Source organism: Lutra lutra, chromosome 2 (assembly GCF_902655055.1).
Source record: "Lutra lutra chromosome 2, mLutLut1.2, whole genome shotgun sequence".
In the NCBI taxonomy this organism is placed as follows: domain Eukaryota; kingdom Metazoa; phylum Chordata; class Mammalia; order Carnivora; family Mustelidae; genus Lutra; species Lutra lutra.
Genome location: NC_062279.1, coordinates 201,263,292 through 201,288,691, shown reverse-complemented (window position 1 = coordinate 201,288,691; position 25,400 = coordinate 201,263,292). Strand labels below are relative to the sequence as shown.

General features: G+C 36.2%; 1 protein-coding gene across 6 annotated transcripts in view; it reads left to right on the top strand.

Annotated features, from left to right (window-relative positions):
- The window catches only part of ANKRD17 (ankyrin repeat domain 17), a 170,108-nt gene extending 150,398 nt beyond the window's left edge, over window positions 1-19,710 (top strand). For all 6 annotated transcript variants that reach the window (XM_047719497.1, XM_047719496.1, XM_047719499.1 and 3 more), the window contains 7 exons: window positions 337-486; window positions 1,757-3,393; window positions 7,592-7,789; window positions 16,928-17,176; window positions 17,707-17,885; window positions 18,247-18,411; window positions 19,108-19,710. In XM_047719497.1, the coding sequence (XP_047575453.1) occupies window positions 337-486; window positions 1,757-3,393; window positions 7,592-7,789; window positions 16,928-17,176; window positions 17,707-17,885; window positions 18,247-18,411; window positions 19,108-19,167 (2,638 nt within the window). In that variant the 3' untranslated portion in view covers window positions 19,168-19,710. The remainder of the gene's footprint in view (window positions 1-336; window positions 487-1,756; window positions 3,394-7,591; window positions 7,790-16,927; window positions 17,177-17,706; window positions 17,886-18,246; window positions 18,412-19,107) is intronic.
- The last annotated feature ends 5,690 nt before the right edge of the window (window positions 19,711-25,400 follow it).

Here is a 25,400-nt window from a genome sequence, read left to right as displayed (position 1 = left end):
TTAACACGGTGCATGTCTACACAGTATGTGCTTTATAGTTCTTAATGAAAGATGAAAGTAAAAAAAAACCAAAACCGTTTTTGGTAATGAGATGAAAAGCTGTGGTTAAACACTTGCTTGTGTGCTCTCTCTCTCACTCTGTCTCTCTCTCTCTCTCTCCTGTCACTGTTAGTTGCCTTTTATCACCTAAAGTAAGAATAGATAGAAGAGGCTGACTCAGCAATAATTTATTCTGTATTTACAGAAATGTACTTTAGTAAGCCTCTTTCCTCATATTTTAATCATAACTGCTGATACTAATGATAATCTTAATTTATCTTTGCAACTTTTAAACAGGTCAAAGAAAGTATCTGTTCCGTCAACTGTGATATCCAGAGTGATTGGAAGAGGAGGCTGTAATATTAATGCTATCCGGGAGTTCACTGGTGCACACATAGATATTGATAAGCAGAAAGACAAGACAGGAGACCGGATAATAACTATAAGGCAAAACTTTGTCTCTTATGTTTTCTCCTTCTGTACCTTAATGAAGTACAAGTATTTTGAATTTTTGGTGGATCTTTGTATTTAATAGCGTACTTTTTAAAATGGGAATTTGATTAGTATGAGAGAAGATAACCTTTACAGTTTTTTTCCTCTAATTCATGTGCTCTTGTGAAATATTTCAAAGGGCTTTAAAAGAATTTTTCATGTGTGTGTGTGAGAGAGAAAGGTTTAGATCATCTTTTCCTTACATAAACTTTTTGTATGGCGTTCTTAAAATTTTATTGACTTTTTAAGAGGGAATAGGTTTCTTACCCATTTTAAGCAGTAAGTTTCCCTTTTTCCCTTATTGGCTTTTGAGATTTATTATTCTAAGACTGTATCCTTAGAATATGAACTCAGTCATAGATAGAGAACTGTAGTGGATATTTGTCTTGTATTGAATATGTCTATTCCTGAATACCCTTAAAATAAACATGCGATATTCTAAGAAATCGTAAGTTTGGTTGTGAGCGGCAGGTGCCCCGTTGCAGAGTCTAATAGTTTTACAGCCTACTTCGAAGGAAGCAGGTAGCCGTTTCTGTTTTGTACTTAACCTCCTCTCCTATCTTGTTTTTCCCTCTCCTGGGATAAGTGGGTAGTCACAACCTGCCTTATCTAGAGAAGAGGAAAGTAGATATCCTTTACGAGTAATTTCCCCCTTAGGGTTTCCATAAGGCTTTCCTTGCAGTCAAATATTTTCCTGAAGATCTAATACTACAGTTTGACCTTATGGCCATTGTTAGCATTATCAAGATTCCACTCTCATTTTGAGACATCTTCCCAGAAGAATTACAAAAATTGTTCTACTAATAGAGATTAGTCATAGATGGGGTCATCTTAGGTACCAGGATTTAAAATAAAATACTATTTTCTTACTCAGTTTTGTTTGTTTGTTTGTTTACTTATATTGCTTTTAACTTTGATCAGCTGTTTGACTTTACAGTATTGTTATGGATTACATAGGCTTTTGAGTATAGTCGTTTTTCTAACTAATGTATTTCATGGTAGGAAAATGACCTTTTTTTGAAAAGTCACTATCCCTTTGAAAAATACAGTGGCACGTCAGGGCAGTTTATTGCTTTTTAGAATATCTTAAGAGTAGTTAGAAAATTGCTGCTTAACTTTTATTATTCTCTGTATGTATGTTTACACATACATGAATGAATTTAGGCTTCACCTATTTAAATGTAGGGGAAATTGGGCCTAATTTCTTTTTTTGGTCATTTTACAGGGGTGGCACTGAATCAACAAGACAAGCGACTCAGTTGATCAATGCTCTGATCAAGGATCCAGACAAAGAAATTGATGAACTTATTCCAAAGAATCGTTTGAAAAGCTCCTCAGCAAATTCCAAAATAGGGTCATCAGCACCTACCACCACTGCTGCTAACAGTTCCTTGATGGGAATTAAAATGACGACTGTAGCTCTATCATCAACATCTCAAACTGCCACAGCACTCACTGTGCCTGCAATTTCTTCTGCATCTACTCATAAAACCATTAAGAACCCAGTAAATAATGTGAGGCCTGGTTTTCCAGTTTCTCTTCCATTAGCATATCCTCCTCCACAGTTTGCACATGCTTTGCTTGCTGCTCAGACTTTCCAGCAGATCCGTCCACCAAGGTTGCCCATGACCCACTTTGGAGGTACTTTTCCACCAGCTCAATCCACTTGGGGTCCTTTTCCTGTCAGGCCTTTGAGCCCTGCCAGAGCTACTAACTCGCCTAAGCCTCACATGGTGCCTCGCCATAGCAATCAGAATAGCAGTGGTTCTCAGGTGAATTCAGCAGGTTCTTTAACTTCAAGTCCAACAACTACAACCAGTTCATCAGCTTCAACGGTGCCTGGTACATCTACAAATGGCAGTCCAAGTTCACCTTCTGTCCGAAGGCAGCTTTTTGTCACCGTTGTGAAGACATCCAATGCCACCACCACAACAGTCACAACGACAGCAAGCAACAACAGCACTGCACCCACAAATGCCACATATCCTATGCCTACTGCCAAAGAACACTACCCAGTATCATCCCCATCTTCCCCATCACCACCAGCCCAGTCAGGAGGGGTTTCTAGAAACAGCCCTTTGGATTGTGGAACAGCATCTCCCAACAAAGGGGCATCTTCCTCTGAACAGGAAGCAGGTAGTCCACCAGTAGTAGAAACTACAAACAGTAGACTTTCAAACAGCAGCAGTTCTTCTGGGAGTTCATCAGTTCATTCTGCTCAGCAACAACCTCCGGGATCTGTTTCTCAGGAGCCAAGACCACCTCTTCAGCAGTCTCAGGTTCCTCCCCCGGAAGTTAGAATGACTGTTCCTCCTTTAGCAACAACAAGTTCTGCTCCAGTGGCGGTGCCTTCTACTGCCCCAGTGACTTACCCTATGCCTCAGACACAAATGGGATGCTCCCAGCCTGCTCCTAAAATGGAAACCCCTGCTATTAGACCACCCTCCCACGGCACAACTGCCCCTCACAAGAATCCAGCTCCAGTGCAGAATTCATCTGTTGCAGTCCTCAGTGTCAATCACATTAAAAGACCTCACAGTGTTCCCTCTTCTGTCCAGCTACCTTCAACCTTAAGTACACAAAGTGCTTGTCAAAATTCAGTACATCCAGCAAATAAGCCTATTGCTCCCAATTTCAGTGCCCCCTTACCATTTGGGCCCTTTAGCACATTGTTCGAAAACAGCCCTACTTCTGCTCATGCCTTCTGGGGAGGATCTGTTGTTTCATCTCAGTCAACACCAGAATCTATGCTATCAGGAAAATCCTCATATTTGCCAAATTCAGATCCATTACATCAGTCTGATACTTCCAAAGCTCCAGGTTTTAGACCACCATTGCAGAGACCCGCTCCAAGTCCCTCAGGTAAGTTCATATTTTCTCACATTCTGCAGCTTCTGATTTATACAAGTGATAGGAAAACTCTTGGTCATTTTCTAATAATTTAATTCTATGGCTGGGCCAGATAGAGGTTGTTGAATTCACTTACCTCAAATGCTGTTTGAGTATGAGATGTGTTGAGTATGGCATTTAAAAAAAAAATCTTTTTAGAAGCCACAGTGGCTTTTATCTTGAATTTCCCATAAATAAATTTATCAAGTATATTTTTCTGTCTCAGATAAAACAGTCTCTTATGTTTGAATTTAATAAGAGAATGCCATGAGAAGTTTTATTTAAAAAATAATAAACCTTTTAATTTTTAATTTTTTTTTTAAAGATTTTATTTATTTACTTGACAGAGATCACAAGTAGGCAGAGAGGCAGGCAGAGAGAAGCGGGGAGAAGCAGGTTCCCTGCTGAGCAAAGAGCCCGATACGGGACTCAATCCCAGGACCTTGGGATCATGACCTGAGCTGAAGGCAGAGGCTTTAACCCACTGAGCCACCCAGGCGCCCCATAAAATAATAAAGCTTTTTAAAATTTGATTTCATTTCTGTCTTTTTTGTTTTTAAAATAATGAGAAAAATACAGAGCTACATAGTTTTAATAAGGTAGCTACTAATCACATATGTGCTATTTAAATTAAAATTAAATAAAATTAGAAATTTCCTCTCAGTCAAGCCCGCCATATTTTTTAAAATTTGTTTTCCAATTTTATTACAATAAAACTGACATCACTGTATAGGTTTAAGGTGTACAAGATAATGATTCGACTTACATATATTGTGAAATGATTACCATAATAAGTTTAATTACCATCCATCATCATATAGATGCAATAAGAAAAAAGGAAAAAAATACTTTTCCTTGTGATGAGAACTCTTAGGATTTTACTCTTGCTTAACAACTTCCATACATATCATGCAACGGTGTTAACTATAGTCATCACGTTGTACATTACATCCCTAGTACTTACGTACCCTATAACTGGAAGTTTTATCTTTTGATCACTTTCCTCCAATTTCCCTTCCTCCTACCCCCACCTCTGGTAACTACAAATCTGATCTCTTTGTCTATGAATTTGTCTGTCTGTTTTTAGATTCCACATAGGTGAGATCATACAGTACTTGTCTTTCTCTATCTGACTTATTTCACTTGCCATATTGCCCTCAAGTTCCATCCATTTTGTGGCAGATGGCAAGATTTCATTGTGTTTTATGGCTGAATAATATTCCTGTGTGTGGGTGTGCGCACACATGTGCATGTGCGTCACAGCATCTTTATTCATTCATCTGTTGAGGAATGTCTTAGCTCTTGTAATAATGCTCCTGTGAACTTAGGAATGCAGGTATCTTTTTGAGTTAGTGCTTTTGTTTCCATTGGATATCTTCGCAGAAGTGGAATTGCTGGATCATATATACCCGTTCTGTTTTTATTTTTTTTTTTGAGGAATCTCCATACTGTTTTCCACTATAGTGGCTCAAAGTTGGCCATATTTGAAGTGCTTAATAAGCACATATAGCTAGTGGCTGCCATAATGGACAGTATAGATATCAAATATATCTATTATCATAGAAAGTTCTATTGGACAATGCTGATATTTCTAGAGGATTTAAAGATCTGGTTTTGAGTGGTTGCTTTTTTTTTTTTTAATTTTCTACTTTGAAATGTTTTTTAGATTTATGGAAAAGTTCTATCATTACGCCAACTTTCCCCAATGTAAATATTTTATATAATCCTTTATTTATTAAAACTAGGAGATTAATATTGATGCAGTATAATTAACTAGACTACAGACTTTATTCAGATTTCACAAGTTTTTTCAGTAATGTTCTTTTTCTGTTGCAGTATCCAGTCCAGGATACCAAGTTGCATCTAGAGCTATGTGTTTTAATATGAACATTTCAAATAAATAAAGATATGCCATTCCAGAGATAGACAAACTATCACCGGTGGGCCAAATATGGCCTGCTGTCTGTTTTTACATTTATAACTTTTTAAAACTGAGATTCAATAATAGTGTAAGATTTTTTTTAATGACTTAAAAAAATTTTTTTAAATAATAATAGGTGACCAAAAAAATAGGAAATTAAAACTTCAGTGTTCATAAATGAAGTTTTATTGGGGCACAACCTTGCCCAGTCATTTACATATTGTGTTATAGCTACTTTCATGCTCTAATAATAGCCTGAAAATACTGCTATTCAGCCTTTTGCAGAAAGGTTACTGGTCTGTGTTATTGTAGAGATGACATTCTGGGACCAAAAATTTCTAAATTTAATGTGGACTGGATGTTATTTTGCCTATTTCTGTGACATGTGAATACAGTGTAATGAACATGGTCAGTATGGGGACTGATTGAAATATTTATGTGTACTTTAAAAATAACATAATTTCTCTTGAGTAATGAAATGTTAAAATAAATATAATTTAATTTTTTTTTTAAAATATTTTATTTATTTATTTGACAGAGAGAGATCACAAGTAGACAGAGAGGCAGGCAGAGAGACAGAGAGAGGGGAGCAGGCTCCCTGCTGAGCAGAGAGCCCGATGCGGGACTCGATCCCAGGACCCTGAGATCATGACCTGAGCCGAAGGCAGAGGCTTAACCCACTGAGCCACCCAGGCGCCCCGAATATAATTTAATTTTAAAAGAGCATTATATACTAATACACTGGAAATGTTTTTATATTTCATTTTTATGATTGTTGAAATTTATTGAAAATACTTCACTTTTCAGAAAATATGAAATCTAGGTACTGTGTTGAGAAAGACTAAAATTAGGATTTAGAGGAAAAAATTCTTATTTTGTGGAAAGGTATAGGACAAAAGCTAGCTCTATAAGGGAGGTGAGGTTTTTGGGGGTGTACAGTTCATTAGACCAAAATTAACACTGAAGTTTAATTTTAGAGTCCATTGGAGGGGAATATTACTTGATTCAGGTCAACTAAACAGGCATATTTGCCTTTACAACTCCACCACTATTACTACACTCAAGAAAATTAACATTAATTCAGCAGTACCACTCAGTATTCAGTACCATCATACTACATACACCCATTATGCCTTTGTGTTTCTTTTTTTTTCCTTTTGATCCAAGATTCAGTCACGGTTTACATATTGCTTTTGGCTGTTAGGTCTCTGAGGTCTCCCCCAGTCTAAAATATCTTACTACCTTCCTTTGTTTTTCTTGACATTGAATCCTTTGCAGAGTCCAGTTGTTCTGAAGAATGTTCCACATACTAGATTAGATTCATCTGTTTCCTAAGTCCATGATTACATTCAGGTCAAACATTTTTGGCAGAAACCTCGGATGGGTGATGTTTTGAACCTCAAACAGCATTGCATCAGGACGCATTCAATGAAGATTGTTTCGCTATTACCTATCACAAAGAATGACCACTTAGTTAAAGTGCTCATCAACAGATCTGTCCGTTGTAGAAGGATAGCCATATTTTTTTCCCTCTGTAGTTTTTTTAAAGACTTGATTTTTTTTTTTTTTTTTTTAAATAGCACATTTAGGTTCACAGGAAAGTATAGAGGAAATTGAGAGAAAAGTGCAGGGATGTCCCAAATACCTCCTGCCCCCAACAGTCATAGCCTCTTCCCTTATCAACATTCCCCACCAAGAGTGGTACATCTGTTAGAATTGATGAACCTACATTAATTTGTCATTACCATCCAGAGTCTGTGTTTTACATTAGTATTTACTCTTGGTGTTGGTACATTCTGTGGGTTTGAACAAATGTCCAATGACATGGATCTACCAGTATAGTAACATACAGAGTATTTTCAGTTTCTTAAAAATTGTCTGTGCTTTGCCTAATCATTCTCTCCCTCCCCCTGAGTATTTTGAAAGATAAAATTTTATATAATTCCTTGGCCATTAAGCCAATTTAAATTCCAGTGTTGATATGAAATCCACATGTATTCTATAATAACTAATTAAAATATCAGCTATTAAAGTTAAATACAAAAATAATTTTCCCTGATAATTGTTCTTTTTTTATAGTTATCTTTAGAGAGAGGGAAATGATGAGTCAATAGACTGGGAGATTAAGCAAGGAGAAATATTTTTAGCCATCTAAAATATTTGGGGTATTAGGGACCTCTTGGAATTTTAGGTTTTTTTAAAATTTTTTTCTCCTACAAGTAACAATTATAAATTATCTTCTAATTATAGGTATTGTCAATATGGACTCGCCGTATGGTTCTGTAACACCTTCTTCTACACATTTGGGAAACTTTGCCTCAAACCTTTCAGGAGGTCAGATGTATGGACCTGGGGCACCCCTTGGAGGAGCACCCACAGCTGCTAACTTTAACAGACAACATTTTTCCCCACTTAGTTTGTTGACTCCATGTTCATCAGCATCGAATGGTGAGTATTTTACATTGTAATTCCATAAGAAGAGTTTGTATATATGTTTCCTGAAAAGCAAAAGGTTTTAAGTGGGAAAAGGCAAAGTAAAAAATGATTTAAGAGCTATGAGAAAGTCTTAAATATATCAAGACTAATGAAATGGGAACATAGGAGCAAACACTTTTGTATATAGCAAATGATTAAAGTCTGAAATAGGGATGCTTGGATGACTCAGTCGTTAAAGGGTCTGCCTTCAGCTCAGGTCATGATCCCAGGGTCCTGGGATCGAGCCCCGCACTGGGCTCCTTGCTCAGAGGGAAGCCTGCTGCTTCTCCCTCTCCCAGTTCCCCTGCTTATGTTCCCTCTCTCTGTCAAATAAATAAATGTGTTCTCTCTGTCAAATAAATAAAATCTTTAAAAATAAATAACAAGTCTGAAATACATCATTATTTTTTTAGTGATTTTACCTACTTGATTTTTTTCTTAACTCCTCTTAAAATTAATTTTTATCCCAAAATATATAACGGATCTGGGTTAGTGTCTTCTGAGTATGTTGAGCTGGAATTAAACCATCATAGGAATACAGATTTCTTAAGATATATACATATAGATAATTCATATTCACTTACTTATATGTAAAAATAAGGATAGTTTTTTATTTTTATGTTCATGAAAAAAGAGGAATTGGGAGAAAAGGAGTTAAAATTGCAACATGACTGCTCATTGAAAAGTGTTAACCTGAAATTTTTTGGCAGTTAATCTTTAAAATAGAATGGATTCTTAGAAGCAGAGAATGTTTTTAAGCGTAATAAAAACATACTTATTGATATTAATGTTTATTACTTTAGATGCTAATATTTATTACTTTAGGATATAAACTCAGAAATTTTTGGATGAAATTCACAAAATATGATAGGTTGTTTTGCCCTGTAAATTCAGTGTGTGGGCTTTTCATTTTTTGTTGTTTTTTTATTTTTTTGGTTTGGCTTTATGTTCACTTGATTTTCTCTTTTTGTTGAAATGCATTAACAATGCAACGATACAGATTAGGTTTTCTAATACATTGCTGATAGAGAATGTCATTGAAGTCATTAAAATTTTCACTGATGCATTCCAACAACTTTTTATTTCAAAAATTTTCAGAAATTTTCAAACTTACAGAGAAGTTGCAAGAATACTTTAAGAAGCATTCATATTCCTTTTGATTGGTAATTTCTTAAAATTTCCAATTTTTTAAACATTTTGCTCTGTTTTCTCTCTTTGCTTTTTTTTTTATTGTTGAACCATTTGAAAGTAGGATTCAGATATAATATTTAAGACCTAAAAGCTTCAGTGTGCGTCATAAAAATATGGACATTTTCTTACACAGCCACAATACCATTGTCACATAGTTAATGTATTAATTTAGTAATATCATGTGATATTCAGTCCCTATTCAGTTGTCCTAAAACAGTTTTTATAGATTTTTTTTCCCTTTTGAACCATGAATCACTCAAGGTAAATGTATTACATTAGACTATGTCTCTCAAGTCTAACTTTAAAAAAATAATTTTAAACTTGTAAGAATAGTACAAAGAACACTTACATATTTTTCTCAGCTTCACCATTTGTTAACATGTTGCCACATTCCTCTCTCTCCCTGCAGTATATTTCTGGGTGTGTGGGTGTGTAGGATTTTTTTTCTGTACCATTTTAGAGTTAGTTGCGGGTATCAACCAATTTTCCCTTGAATACCCTAATTGATAATATTTCTTAAAAACAAGAACATTCTGTCCACAGCTATGGTACAGGTGGCAAATTGTGCATTGGACAGTACTATCCATAATATTCCATATTCAGTTTTCACCAATTGTCCCAATAATATTTTTTATTTCCTCTCATCCAAGATTCAAATCAGGATCACAAATTGCATTCAATTCCATGTCTTTTTAGTATCAAATGATCTGGACTGTTCCTTCAGCCTTCTTTGTCTTTCAGAGTAGGACTTTGGAAGATTACAGATCAATGGTTTGGTAAAATTCCCCTTAATTTTGTTTTTCTGATATTTCTTCATGATTAAATTTAAGTTATGTGTTTTTGACAGGAATATTACTATATGGTCAATGTTGTATCTTTCTTTCAGTACATGATATTGCATAATATGTTAGTTTGTACCATTATTGGTGCTGTTAACTTTGATCATTTGGTTAAGATCATGTATGCCAGGTTTCTGTACTGTCAAATTACCATTTTTCCCTTTGTAATTAATAAGTAATCTGTGGAGAGTTTCTCTGACACTGTGTTCTTATTCCTCATCAGACTTTAAGAGAGTGTAATAAGGGAACAGGCAAAGCAGTAGTACTTGTCTGAGTAAAAATAATAGTTTTGCTTTTGTAATCAGGTTAATGTTTATAAATTCCAAAGAAAAAATTAACTTTGATGAAGGGAAAAACACTAAAATTGAGCATAAATGGAAACTTACCTGTGTTTCAAGTTATTAACATAAACCTACTAAGAGAAAACAATCCAAAAAAACTCTTAAACCATAGTATTTTATGGGGCACCTGGGTGGCTCAGCGGGTTACGCCTCTGCCTTCGGCTCAGGTCATGATCTCAAGGTCCTGGGATCGAGCCCACATCGGGCTCTCTGCTCGGCGGGAGCCTGCTTCCTCCTCTTTCTCTCTCTCTGCCTGCCTCTCTGCCTACTTGTGATCTCTGTCAAATAAATAAAATCTTTAAAAAAAAAAAAAACATAGTACTTTATATGCCCTCAGTTTAAAGACAAAAAGATTTCAAACAAATCTTGCAATTCTACATAGGACATTGGATTTTTATAATGTTATGGATAAGCAATTCTAAAATTATGGGGTTTATTGTAGGATTGAGCAAGTGAGTGTATTAATGATACAATCCACAGTCCTCACTGTGAGAAGAGGTGGTGTGAAATGGGGTAAGGCAAAGAAGAACCCTATGGAATTGGATTAGATTTAGATGATCAGTATGAACTCATGATTTTTCAGTTACCTGTATACTGGAGTAAATCATACGAAGTTGCTGTTTTCCCACCAGCTCTATCTACTGAAAGGGCCTAGAAGCAATTAATGTTCATCAGCAGTGAGCACATCCAGTGCCAGATCTATCTGTTAAATATGTTTGTCCACTGAAAGAAACTAGGCTTTCTCGATGAAATAGCTGACTCAAGAGCTGGGGCATACTGGGAGCCGGTAAAGTCTTAGGTGTCAGAGAGTACTTAAGTGCTCAAAATTATGGGGACATGTCAGGACACACGAGGCAGCTTTAGAGGGACTCCCACTGGCCAAATTCAGGAAAATTTGACCAACAAAGTGAATAATGGCTGCTCACTGGATAAAGTCTAAGAATCCATAATCCCATAATGATTAAGATTTTTTTTTAATTTTTTAATTAAATAATTGTTTTTAAGTTTCCGTGGACTTACCGGGAAGTATAATATATCATGAAAGAAGTATGTTAAATGGAATTCTCCAAGTTAACCTAATATAAGAGGTATGTTTTTCCTCGATGACAGGAAACTGTACAGATCATTTTGTTATTGTTCTGTTTGTTCCTGTATGAACTCTAAAATAAATCATAGACAAATAGGGAAAAAAAAATTTGTTTTTAAGAATTTAAGATTTTAGAAGGGAAGGGAACTCTCTTCCTTACAGTGTAAGGACAACTCATACATATAGAAGGAATTATAATTAGAGTCTTTGTTTTGCAATCATTAAAGTGATTGATTACGCAAGACTCCCGCTTTTACCTCTAATACTGAATTTTTAACTAGTCTGCATTTTCCTCAATATAAATTTTAATACTGTTACTTTTTTACTGACCATTTAGTTTGTTTTGTCAGACTTTCAGCTTTTTTTTAGGTGATCTGTTCACATGAATGTACTTTGTGTTTTCATTTATTACAGCCTTTCAGAATTTTATTTTCAGTGTTTATGTACATAGTTTCCTTAGAAGTTGCCATTCTGGATGCTGTTGTAGAACTAACTGTGGAGGCATGTGATTTACTTTTCATAATATATTTGTCTGGTTTTATGTACTTGAACAGGTTCTGTCATATTTCTCCATATAGTCTGTTCCTCTTCTCATTCCCTCTCCTTTAGGATATAAAGATGTTATTAGGACCCTGACAAATTAAGTTGGGATGTGGGGGACAGAGGCCCCTTCCTTTAAAATTTTTTTTAGAAAGAAAAAAAAAAATCCTTTCTTTAGGCCCAAGAACAATAGATTGGTGATGCCCAAGAACCTTCTCCATGTAAAAGGCTGGGCAGAGATCACCTGAGCCTTTACTCCACTCAGACTGCTAAGATCTCTCCTACCAACACTCAGCCGGCTCGTGCATTGGTTACTGATCACTGGCTGTCGTCTGTGAGTTTCAGTTCTTGGCACATTAAGTCAATGGGCCATTTTGACATTCAGTCCTTAGAAAACTGTTATCAGATCAAAAAGCAGTAAAAACAAAATTTTGAAAGGAAGGAAGTAATTTTACATTGTGAGCCAGAACACGTCATGTGAGTGTAGAGCTGAAATAATACGTTTACAAAATAGCACTTACCCTTACAACGTATGTTTCATGCTGGTATTTTCTATTCTGTTTTCTGTAACCTTTAAAAAATTTTTTGTAAGCTAGTCATGACCAACCACATTCATCTTGATGGCCTGAACAGAAAGATGAAGAAAGTACAGTAATTTCCTACAGGAGTATTTTTTAAATTTGTAAGTCACATTGCTGTTTCATTTTGAATTCAGGACCTGTTGTCATTTCAAAACTGAAATTGATTTACCATGAAGCTAGTGAAGCTTCAGCTTCAGGGTACCTTTTTTACAAGGGACCCTGTCAAGGTCCTGTACCTAATTTTGTGTTTGCAGTTTGGTATTCTTTTTCTAAAGAAGGTTCCCAAAATTGTATAAGAGTGCACAGAACTTCTAAAACCTGTTTTTTCTTCAGTATATAGTTGGCATATTTTAAAACAACATGATGACTCTGAATTAAATTTTGTGTTTTTTTCTAATTATATAATTAGAGATGAGAAAAGAGATTATAATAATTCTGTGCTTTTTATGACAAAGAACATAGACCCACCAAAAGAACCTCAGAGAAAATGGTACTGACTTTTAAAGGACTGTCTGCAGACCCATGCAGGATTTGATCCAGGGCCAGCTTCAGAGCCATTCGGCTATTCCTTTTCTCTCTCTCTAGAGGATTTATGACAGACTCATGGTCTGTGTCTTGTGAGTCTCTTCTGTTTACTCCCTTTTTGCCTATCCTTCTCCATAATCTCATCTTATATATGGTCCTCAAAGATTCAATTCATAATTAGTTAAACCAGTTTTTCTTTTTTTTTTTTTATCAATTGTATCTTTCTGAATGAGGAATATGATTTGCTTACCTCCTTTGTTCAGGTCAGACCATGTCAGTCACAGATTGCTGCTAGCCTGAAATGGATTATTCTTCAGTCAGACACCTGTCATTAATCCAGTAAGCTTGCAGGGAAGAAGCAGAAAACTGTCTCCTGATAAAAGTATGGCTGTGAAGTGGGCAAATCTCTTAAATGGGGCTGGTCTTTAGGCAGGCCTAGTTACTCCGTTCATTTAAACAGAATATAGAGGGTATTTTGCTTTGCTTTTGCTTTTTGGAAGGATTCAGGAAAGGGAAGAGAAACTAGATCTAACACTGACCAATAGGGTAGATTCCCAGGGATGAGTCTAGGAGAGGTAGAATTCATTTGTCTGTCCTATCCGTTCATCCTTCCTGCCAGCTTGCCACCTTTGACTTTGTCTTGGCATTAGTTGTTCTGGGTTGATCCTTCTCAGGTTTGTAAATGTGTCCTTTCAATACACAGTTTAAAAAACAAAGCACTGGGGCATCTGGATTGCTCATTCATTAAGCATCTGCCTTTAGCTCATTCAGGTCATGATCCCAGGGTGCTGGGATCGAGTTTTGCATCTCCTCTCCCACCTGCTCAGGTTACCTCTCTCACTGCCTCTCTCTCTGTCAGATAAATGTAAATAAAATCTTTAAAAAAAAAAAAAACAACTTTATCTCTTGTGTTCCTTATACGTTCTGGAATATTCTTCCATTTCTACTGCTTTCCTGAATTTTTTCATTGTTTCCAGTTTTACTAATTCTGACTTATGCTGTTCTTTCCTATGTTTTCCTTTTGTTTCTTTTAGCTCACATTGGAATTTTAGAGTAGAGCTTTCTTTCTTTCTTTTTTTTTAAAGATTTTATTTATTTGAGAGAGAGAGACAGTGAGAGAGAGCACGAGAGGCAAGAAGGTCAGAGGGAGAAGCAGACTCCCTGTGGAGCTGGGAGCCACATGCAGGACTCGATCCCGGGACTCCAGGATCATGACCTGAGCTGAAGGCAGTTGCTTAACCAACTGAGCCACCCAGGTGTCCCTAGAGCTTTCTTTCTGATACACCTTTGGAATATTAGAATACAGCTTTCTTCTTGGCATGCTTTTATTATCTGTAAGATGTTCTGGGTCCATATCTCTTAGGTCATATAATAGCTTTGTATGGAATTTGCATTTCTATTCTGTTTTACAATTTTAAATTAAATGAACTTTCCTGAATTTTTAGAAAGGATACATGGATCAGTTATATTCTCTAGCTTAAAGGCTCTAGAATTTGGTCATTTAGGCAAGTATGCAAAAATATGGCCTTAGTACTTTATTAAATCTGGCTTTGTTATCCTTACCCTCCCACCCCCCTACTCTTGACTGGATCTTTTGTCTACTTTGCTTCTATTGTCCCTTTCCTGCTCAACTTGGAATATGTTCCCAGAAGTTTCTTAGTAGTGTGAAGCTTTATCGTGGAATGAGGCTTCAGCAGATTTTTTTTTTTTAAGATTTTATTTATTTATTTGACAGGAAGAGATCACAAGTAGATGGAGAGGCAGGCAGAGAGAGGGAAGCAGGATCTCTGCCGAGCAGAGAACCCGATGCGGGACTCGGATCCCAGGACCCTGAGATCATGACCTGAGCCGAAGGCAGCGGCTTAACCCACTGAGCCACCCAGGCGTCCCTTCAGCAGATATTTTTGAGAGTTCATAGGGTCACTATTGCTCCAGCTTCTTCAGACCTTTTTGTAATTCCTTGCAATTACCACGCATAGGCAGAACTCTCCCAGTTTCACCTGCTCTTCTCAGATTGGCCTGCTCTCTGCTTTTCTTTGAGTACCTTTGACTGTTTTGTTCTCCTATTCTGTTCTTAGGTCTGGAGAACTGCTTCTTTCCACACAGATGTTGATACCACAGAGGTCTTGTAGCCGTCAGTGATTTGTCCCCATTTACTCATATCTTTTGATTCGTTTGGATATATGTTTTTAAGATTTTGTTTATTTATTTGACAGAGAGACCGTGAGAGAGGGAGCACAAGCAGGGGGAGTGGGGACAAGCAGGGTAGTGGGAGAGGGAGGAGCAGGCTTCCCGCTGAGCATGGAGCCCGATGCGGGGCTTGGGTCTCCATCCCAGGACCCTGGAATCATCACCTGAGCTGAGGGCAGATGCTTAGCAACTGAGCCCCCTAGTTGGATTTGATCCCTATTTTGTTAGTTCTGTTATGGATGTTATCCAGAGGTGTTTGGCTTTGCTAACTTGGTAGCTTGTTTTTATGGAAAGATTTTGGAAGAATCACAACTTGTGCTGCTATACCTCCATCTTAGAATTCCTTCTTACACCAGTGCAGTTTTAAGGTGAATTTAGAAATAGGTGTAATTATTCAAAGACGCATACATGGCTTTTCTATTTTCTTACGATCATTAAAAGTAATACTGTTAAGAATGCTAGTGGATCCATAACCACAGATGATATATTTTAATTTTTCATTAGAGACTAACAGTTTTCTTGGTTTACTTGTGCAGATAAGCTCGTAAGCTTCATGTTTTGGTTCCCCAATAATATCTATATCTTATTAATAAATTACAGTTTATAAAGTATTTTCACATCTTTTTTTTTTAGTTGATAATATTACTACAGTTCATTGAGACTAATACTTCTACTGAATTTTTCTTTTTCAAATTCCCTGAAAAGTACCTTGGGAAGTAGAGGCACTGTGCTTTTGTGTATATATACCCGTGTACAGATAGCTAGATAGATAGATAGATTGATTGATTGATTTTGCAAATTTATTAGCTACCTGGATCCCTTTGGAGGAATACACACACACACACACACACACACACACACAACTTATATGAAAAAAATGATTAAAAATGGAAAACTATTCTTGACTATCCCTAGGGCATCTAGGGCATACAGTCAGGCAGTTATGAGTAAATTGTAAATAAGCAGGTAACTCTTTTGACTTTTAAGCTTCAGGCTCCACCATTTACACCCTATTTTAAACTTAAATGTGCTTGATATTTAAATTCACAAGAAATACAATTTGGGTTGTTCTTGTTTTTTCTTCTCTCTAGTGCATGAAGAAATTGAATCACTTCAGAATACTCCCAAATATTAAGAACCTGCCTTGTTTTGATACATAAAGCTTACATTGTCATTTTGAAAAGCTTGTTCGTGGAATACCCATGTGATACATGATACAGTAAAACAAATTGGGCAATGAAGCATAGCCCTATATTGGTATTTTTTCAGCATATTAAGTTTCTGTGAAATTCTGATTTAAAGAAACTTTTTTCTCAAGTTAGATTTTCCAACTTTGTTGCCTACCTGAATCCCTTTGTTTTCGTCATAGCATACCAAGGGCTGTGTGTTCTCGAGGAATACAGTTTGGAAATTGCCAATACAGGCATGATTTTCCTCCACCTCTGTTTTGTTGTTATTTAGCCTTTTAAATTTAAAGATAGTCTTCTCATTGTTGTGGTTGTTTATTTTACTCAGTATCAAGCATTTATTTAAATATTAATTAACTTAATGGGTTATATTACATCATCTGTATTCAGACATCTTCACATTTTATCATGTAACTAAATGGAAAAACTGTGAATCAAATTAAAAAATGACTGCAAAGTCATGGAACTTAACCAAATTTTAATATGCATAATTTTTAAGCATTATTATCATATTTCATTTTTTCTCAGAGAACACATATATAAGGTATCTTCAGAATGTAAGATTTGGTTTTACAAAATGACACCCTCTATAGATAACATGTATACTATTTCAAAATATCTTTTCTCTAGATTCTCCTGCACAGTCAGTATCCTCTGGAGTTCGTGCACCTTCGCCTGCCCCATCATCAGTACCTTTAGGGTCAGAAAAGCCCAGCAATGTCTCTCAGGACAGAAAAGTTCCAGTCCCTATTGGGACTGAACGTTCTGCACGTATCAGGCAAACTGGAACTTCAGCTCCATCTGTTATTGGGAGTAATTTATCCACATCAGTAGGGCATAGTGGCATCTGGTCCTTTGAAGGGATTGGTGGCAATCAAGGTAAGACATGCTATTCTGCCCGCCAGAAATTAAGTTTTAAATTTATGGATTTAACTAAAATACTAAAATACTGTAAGTAATAACATTAACAGTCATTCTTAAAAGATCTGTATTCATATCTCTTGGTTTTCACTAATCAGTTTTAAGAGTTCAGGCCATTTTTTGTTATCATGTTATCTCTCATTGAATTTATCTAATGCAAGCATACTCCTCTCTTCATTTCATCATGTTAAGTAAATGCTAATATTTCCTTTTGGACTCTAGCTCTTATCTTAACTTGGCTTTTTTCTTTTGTAACACAAAGTATTTAGACAATTGTTATTATGAGGTTATTGTTGTTATTAGGCTGTTGTATCACTACCTACACATGGAAATACTGCAGTAAATATTTAAAAGTAAGTCATTATTCTGAAAGAATGCACAATTCAATGTGGAAAATTCTAGATAGAAATAGAGTAAATGTTTTATCTTGCTGTCTTTGGTTTGAAAGATCACCAGCTATCGTTTTTTATCTTTTTGTTTTCCCTCAGACAAAGTAGACTGGTGTAACCCTGGTATGGGAAATCCTATGATTCATAGGCCAATGTCCGATCCAGGAGTGTTTTCACAGCATCAAGCAATGGAGCGAGAGAGTACAGGAATTGTAACTCCTTCTGGTACATTCCATCAGCATGTTCCTGCAGGATACATGGACTTTCCTAAAGTTGGGGTAATGGTGACTTACATAAGCACTGTTATATTTCTAAATGTTTTTCTTATTATTAGCTTTGTTTTACTTCCAAGTGGATAAGCGTTTGTGAAATGATGCGCAGGCGTTAGCCTGTAATTATAGGTCAAATTCTGGCTAGGGAAATGTTTTTGACCAAATATTTTGGCTATAGTACGCTTATGTATAGTCTAATGCTAGAAGAAATCCTATAATGGAAAATAATTTTTAGATTACTTCAATAACATACTTTTTCAAAATAAAATGAAGTCTCATTTTTAAGGCCATGGATTTTATTTGGGAAAATAAGCAGTGACTTGAAGATATGACTATGTGCATAATTTTTGTTTTCTCTTTTTTTAAGGGTATGCCTTTCTCTGTGTATGGGAATGCAATGATTCCTCCAGTAGCACCTATTCCTGATGGTGCTGGAGGACCCATATTTAATGGCCCTCATGCTGCAGACCCCTCTTGGAACTCCCTGATAAAGATGGTTTCAAGCTCCACAGAAAATAATGGCCCTCAAACGGTAAGGCTGATCATTCAGGGAACATTTCTTTAGTGTTTATGAGATGCCAGGACAAATAAGATACAGGTAAATCATGCTAGTGAGGGAGTATGGTGAATATGGGTAGTTGAGGGAAATTTAATACCGCAAGAGGATATGGAAAATGGTACCAACTGTAGTGATTGAAGCTAAAATTATAAAAGGCATAATATATTTCATTGGGTAGCAGATGGTAAGTAAAAGATTTTAAATTACAAAGTGTCGTAACTTTATACTTCAGAATTTACTAGTAGTATGAAAAGGACCATCTAGAGGTTATTTATCATTATATGTATTATAAGTGTCAGAACAGTGCATAATTATAACTCTAAAAATTCACAGAAATGATTAGTGATTAGTATATTTTAGCTTATGTTGGTTGGTGTATGCTTAATATGTTTCCCCCGTTTTCCTTCTTTAGTCATCAGTCTGTATGCATTCAGGTAATGGTTTTTAAAAAATGACAATAAATCAGATCTTGTTTGAGAAATAGGAGAGGCAGGAAAACAAATAATAGGGGCTTTTCATTGTTTTCAAGTATGTTGCAAATTAAATGAGATTTAGCTGTTTTAGCTTATAGATATTAAGAGCACTTCCTTAGTTTTTAAGAGTTTTGCTTTTAATCAGATATGTGTTAAATATGTAAGATTTAATAAAACGCATGCTCTACATTCCTAGGTGTGGACTGGACCCTGGGCACCTCACATGAACAGTGTGCATATGAACCAGCTTGGCTGATGAGGATCAGTGTGTGAGCCTGCAGATTCCTTTTCATTCGGAGGAAATCACAAGTGGCCGAAAAAAATTTATGCTCCCAAATCATTCTACTGATGTGCTTGACTGAAGTGTGTAGGCTTTTTGCAGAAGACGTTACTAACTGACCTATTTTCTGTGAACATTTGTGACTGCCCATTCCCCACCAACATCCGTTTTACCTTAGTTAGCATTTTTCTTATCGTTTTTCTTTTTTTCTTTCCCTCTTCCCCTTTGGACATAACTTTCTGTTGAAGCTGTTCTTTGGCTGGTTGGTTTTAGTACTGTAAACTGCTTCTGAGCAAACACGGAAATTTAGCAAAATTATGTAAACTTGATCCTGAAGTTTTAGAATGGCAAATAAATGTACAATTGTTTACATAACAGAAAAGGCTAAGCAGAAAGTAAATTTCAATATGTCAGTATAGAGGCTCTACTTTATGTAGACTTAAATTAATGTGAGATATGTACCTTCATATTCAGAAATCTGGATGTTTCCTTCATACATTAAACTATTAATAAGCATAACTTTTCTGCTTGTGTAATTTAAGTATAAAGTAAAACAATGGGCATTATCAGTGGATGTTTCCTGTTTAAAATACCCATCTTGCTCTCTTTTGAGTTTATTTGCAGCAGAGCACATACAGAAGAAATTTATTACCTTCCCATGTCATGTTATTGCCTTGCCACACTTTTAAAACTAATACACTCTTCTCTCTTCACTCTTCTCTTCTTACCTTTACTGCTAATACCAGTAAAATTCTCTTGCTGATCGTGAAATAATTTTTTATAAAGATTTTTATTGTAATGGCTGCTACAGAGAAGCGGAGCACCTTCGTCATCACCTGTGGTTCTTCTAACCATAAGATGTTTAGTCTTTCTGAGAATTTAAAAAGCCACACTGGTTCCCAGTCAGCGTATACAAGCTCTTACTATACTGTTTATTATTAAATAATTCAATGTACTATTTTATATTGGATAATATCAGTTCTTAATATTGGCCTTCCAGTCATCAAGAATCAACATAAAAATTACAATTTTCAGTAATTTAGTGGAAAGTATCTTTTTTTTTCCTCCCCCAATTTTAAAAGCTTCTTATTCTCTACACATATATATTGTCAGTGAAAGGGATCAACAGCTAACTTGGGACACGTAATAAAGGAAATTTTGCATTTGTCATTAGGACAATTTATGGTCTATATGAATATATAGAATACAAAATAATGTCTTCATTTAACCTATTTATGTAAGATGCAGGGCCACACTAAACTACTCAGTGGGATTTATCTATTCCATTCACTTGAAACAATAAACAATAACATATCCAAGAGGAATATGTGTCCTACCCTGTCTCATATGGAAAAATAAATTATATGGTTGAAATATAAAAGAAAGTAAGCATAAATGGGAAGTAATGAATGCATCAGTCTTTTTTTTTTTTTAGTTAAACAAATTCTACAGTAGTGAAATTTGAATTCAGATAAATCACCCAGAGTTGACAATATTAATATGGTTCCTTGGCTGTTAAATAAGTGAAATTTTTTTACTCTGGTAGCCTGAATAAACAGCAAAAGGATTTTTCAAACATACCTAGAAGTTTGTAAACAAACATATTTATATCTTTTAATTTAGGAGGTGGTCTTAAAATACATAAATTTGTTTTGCTATGACCAAATTTAAGGAAAAAGCTAAATGATAACCTACAAACATAGCTATGAAATAAAATTATAGCACTTTACTAAGAAAGGTGTGTAATGCTATTTAACAGTATTTTATATATGACTTTTGCCACTATCATATAATTTCTTGCTTAGTTTTTTCCTGTGTTAATTATAATTAAAATAATCCTGTTAGATAATAGATACACTACCCAGTATTTATTACAACATGTGAATTGTGTTGATTCACAAAATTGAATTTGTTAAGATGGGGGTGTCTTAGTAAGAAAGAACCTATATTTTCTTGACTTTAAACCTATGGGACAGGGCGATATAGACTGCATGCTGCATATTTAGTTTTGGAGCTCAGTCTTGGTGAGTACAATACCATGATTTTTGAAGTCTGTATTAGGAGCATTTTTCAAATATATATTTTTTATATTTCAGATGTAATGCAGTGCATTTTTACTTGAAAAGTAGTTTAAAAAAAAAAACACACCATAGTCTTTTGAGACCACACAGGTCTTTTTTACCCCCTTTACCCCCTTTTTGAAAGTATATGGTATGTGTAATTGTAGACTACCTAATGTATTTCTTTCAGTCTTTTATTTTTGTTTTCTTAGAGTGAGAGAGTGTGCCCATGAGCGAGGGCTAGTGAGTGGGAGGGGGGGTTGGCAAAGGAATAGGAAGAGAATTTTAAGCAGACTCCACATCCAGCACGGAGTCCGACATGGGGCTTGATCTCACACTGAGATCATGACCTAAGCCTCACAGTTACCTGACTGAGCCATCCAGGTAACCCTTTTCTTCATTCTTTTAAGAAGTGACTTAAGCGTTGAAAATAATATTTGGGTTAGCTTCCACCTTAAATGGCAAAAATAATATCCCGATTGTGTAATCTTTTTAATACCAACCATTTTATTTTAGAGATGATTTCATTTGCCAGAACCAACAGAATCCCCATTTCATGAGGGATTTCATACTGGCAAAAACATTGTAGTATTCACGTGAAAGATATTTCCCCCTTCTGCTTGCTATTACTGTAAAAATAAGTTGCTAGTAATTGAAAATTAACTTTTTGTTAAATTACTATACTTACTGTCATTTTTCTTCTCAGGAACAAAGTGGAGGGGGTTATAGTTTACTGACAGATCCTGTCTTGTTCTTCACAAGAATATTACTCCATCTTTCTTCTGACGCAAATGACCTAAGTACACATTTCATGAAAATTATTTTGCACACTGTTACTCACTTTTTTAAAAAACAATACAAATGATACACTAAAGAGGGAAACTCAAAATCCCAAAACCTCTTCAGAGCTTCTGTTTTATTTCCTCTATTTTTTATTTTGAGTTTTTCAGAATCACTCATTCCTGCATATCTGGCATTACAGAACTTTTGCAATAGTATAATGCAAACTTTTGGAAAGCAGAGTATACTCTGCTTTCCACTATTTTGACGTATGAAAGATTTGTTAGGAATTCTCTACTTTCAGATAGCCAGGAAACCTCTATACGTTCCACTGATAAATGCTCACTTCAAGTCACAACACTCAGTTAACTAGTGCCGATTCCAGATGATGAATTTAGAATGTGAGCTTCATTAATGCTTTAATATGACTTACTATGTTACATTCCTTGATTGCAAAAATTCTAACACTTGTATTTTGGGTAAGCAAGTGAAAAGTATGCAACTATGACTTGACATAAACAAGAATTCCTTTGTGCTATGATAGTTGGGAGTACATGACTAAGGTGTATTTAAGAGGTTTCATATTAGTCGTCTTTTTTTTTTTTTTTTAAGATTTTATTTATTTATTTGGCAGACAGAGACCACAAGTAGGCAGAGAGGCAGGCAGAGAGGGAGTGAGAGAGGAGGAAGCAGGCTCCCTGCTGAGCAGAGAGCCCAATGCTGGGCTTGATCCCAGGACCTGGGATCATGACCTGAGCCAAAGGCAGAGGTTTTAACCCACTGCCACCCAGGCGCCCCTAGACTTCTATCTTTAAATGCATTCACAGTTTCGAAAGTGTGCATGGGAAGTAAGAACTATGTTAAGAAAGATGAGAGAATATTTTTCAATAGAAATGAAAAGCTAACTTTACATTAACTTTGGTTTTAAAAAGCAATGCATTAAATGAGTAGGAAAGAAAAAGAAATTCAACCTAATTCGAATTCTGAGAGGTCACTTTTAACAATTACTCATGAAAATTATCTTTTAAAAGTTCTTTTGTCAAGCATTTCAGAGGGCATATTTGGGAAATGAGAAATTTAAGTGTACATTTATATAGTTTATATGTGTAAATAGCCTGTACTCCAATTTTGAATTTTTGAACCCACTCTGTTCAGCACTGATGGGTAAGAATTTCAGAAACTGCAGAAAAAAATGATACAATATCTATTTTTGAGGCGCTTAAAGTTAAAAAAAAAAATTTAGTTGTGTGACCTAGTAAAGACATAGTAAAGACAAAAGACAATGGTTAATTATAAATGCTGAACTTTAAAAAATGTCCTAGTATGCTGCACAAGTTCATTTGCAGTGTTAGATTTGACAAGATATCAGTTAGTTTGTTCAATGTTTGTATGGTCTCATCGTCCTGTACTCTGCAACTCAAGAATTTTGGATAATCAGTACATGCACATTAGCGCGAACACTCCCTTTGTATTGAGCTATATAACTGACAAATACTTCCCCCGGCATTCTTTACCAAATAGATAAGTTCTGATCATCTCTATTATATGAATTTAAAAATGTATGTTAATAAATATGAAATTAGCAGAAGTTAAATATAAATTTTATTGAGGTCACAATATTGAAACTCAAGCAATGAAACTTTAGAAAGAAGATAATGTGACTCTGGAAAAGGCGAACCTTAATCAACTCTGTTTCTCCTGAATATTAAACGGTTAGAATCTCTAGGCTTAACTGCGACTGTGGAAGGACCAATTTCCAATGATATCAGTTCTCTGGACAGAGAGAAATGCAGCAGCATAGAATTTGCTCCTTTACTTCCACAATCTTTAGGCGAAGATACTCCATTTAAACTTTGTTCTCACAGGGGCGCCTGGGTGGCCCAGTGGGTTAAGCCTCTACCTTCGGCTCAGGTCATGATCCCAGAGCCCTGGGATCAAGCCCCGCATAGGGCTCTCTGCTCAGCAGGGAGCCTGCTTCCTCCTCTCTCTCTCTCTGCCTGCCTCTCTGCCTACTTGTGATCTCTCCCTCTCTGTCAAATAAATAAATAAAATCTTAAAAAAAAAAAAAATTCCCAAATTGAATTAGTAGTAACTAGCTACCAGTTGCTTCTTTTTTTATTTTTTTGCTTGTTTTTAAAAATATTTTTAAAAGACTCATTTACTAGAGAGAGAGAGAGAATATGAGTGGGAAGGAGGAGCAAAGAGAGAAGGAAAGAATCCTCAAGCAGACTCCCTACTGAGCACGGAGCCCAAGCGGGGTCTCGGTTTAGGACCTCCACCAGGTCCGCTGTGAGCCACACAGACGCCAGGGTTGCTTTATTTAAAACTTAAATGGATAGGGAGATACATTGGTACCTTTTTCTTTTAAAAAGGCTCTGTATAGCATAAATTGGAATTTGTATTTAAACGCATTTCAAAATTCGTGTAGGTGCATAATTAAATAAGAACCATAGCTGCAACTTAACATTACCCAACATTTGTCGGAGGCTTGTTTTAACCAACGTTTTATTCCGCACAACGCAATTTGGGCTCTAGGTTTAGGGGTGACCCTCGTGTGATTAAACTCTCACTCCATTCCAGTTTGCATACTGTTGCGGCGAACACAAAAGTCAAAATTAGTCCATATAGATGAGGCGTATTCTTTTTAAGTCGAAGACCATTAATGTTACTGTTCAGGCTCTTGAACCTTTATATAAGATACATGTAACCTCTAGTGAAGACCTCGTCTCCCTGCTAGTGATAACGCCTCAAGGAAGGAGATGGTTGGTATGAAATAGTAGTTTTGCTACTTATAACGGGAGATAAAAACTGACACTCGGTTTGCAGTTGGGTTTGAAAATGTTAACTGAACAGATGAACCAGTTAAAATTTTATACCACAAACTGAACTATGACCAGTGCATAATGGATGCGCATTAAAACTCAGGTCCGCCAGAAGCGCATGCCTCTCTCCAACCTGCAGTTCCGCGACGTGCTGACTCTGGCAGTATGATCCACCTCGTCTCTCGCAGAAGCAATGAGGGTGCACGTAAAAGAGGTGGTGGGGCGACCCTCTAGGTCACGAAAACCACCTACCAAATTTAATCCACTACAAAGCAAACGACTAGTTTTAAGTGAAAAGGAATGCAAACGCACCAGCTGAAGGCCGATTTAAGAGGCAAGGGCTTCTAGCGACCGCCCAGTCGGGCCCGAGGCAGCAAGCCCCGCCCCTAGCTCTGCGACTCTGGTCCCGCCTCGGAGGAGCTCCAAGCCGCCAGCGGGAAAGTTTTGTGTCTGCGCAGTAAGGCCCGCCCAGTGCCGCGTGGAAAAGGCGGGACCTGCCCGCCATTGCGTCATCTCGAGGGCGACGCAAGACGTCACTGCCTTGACC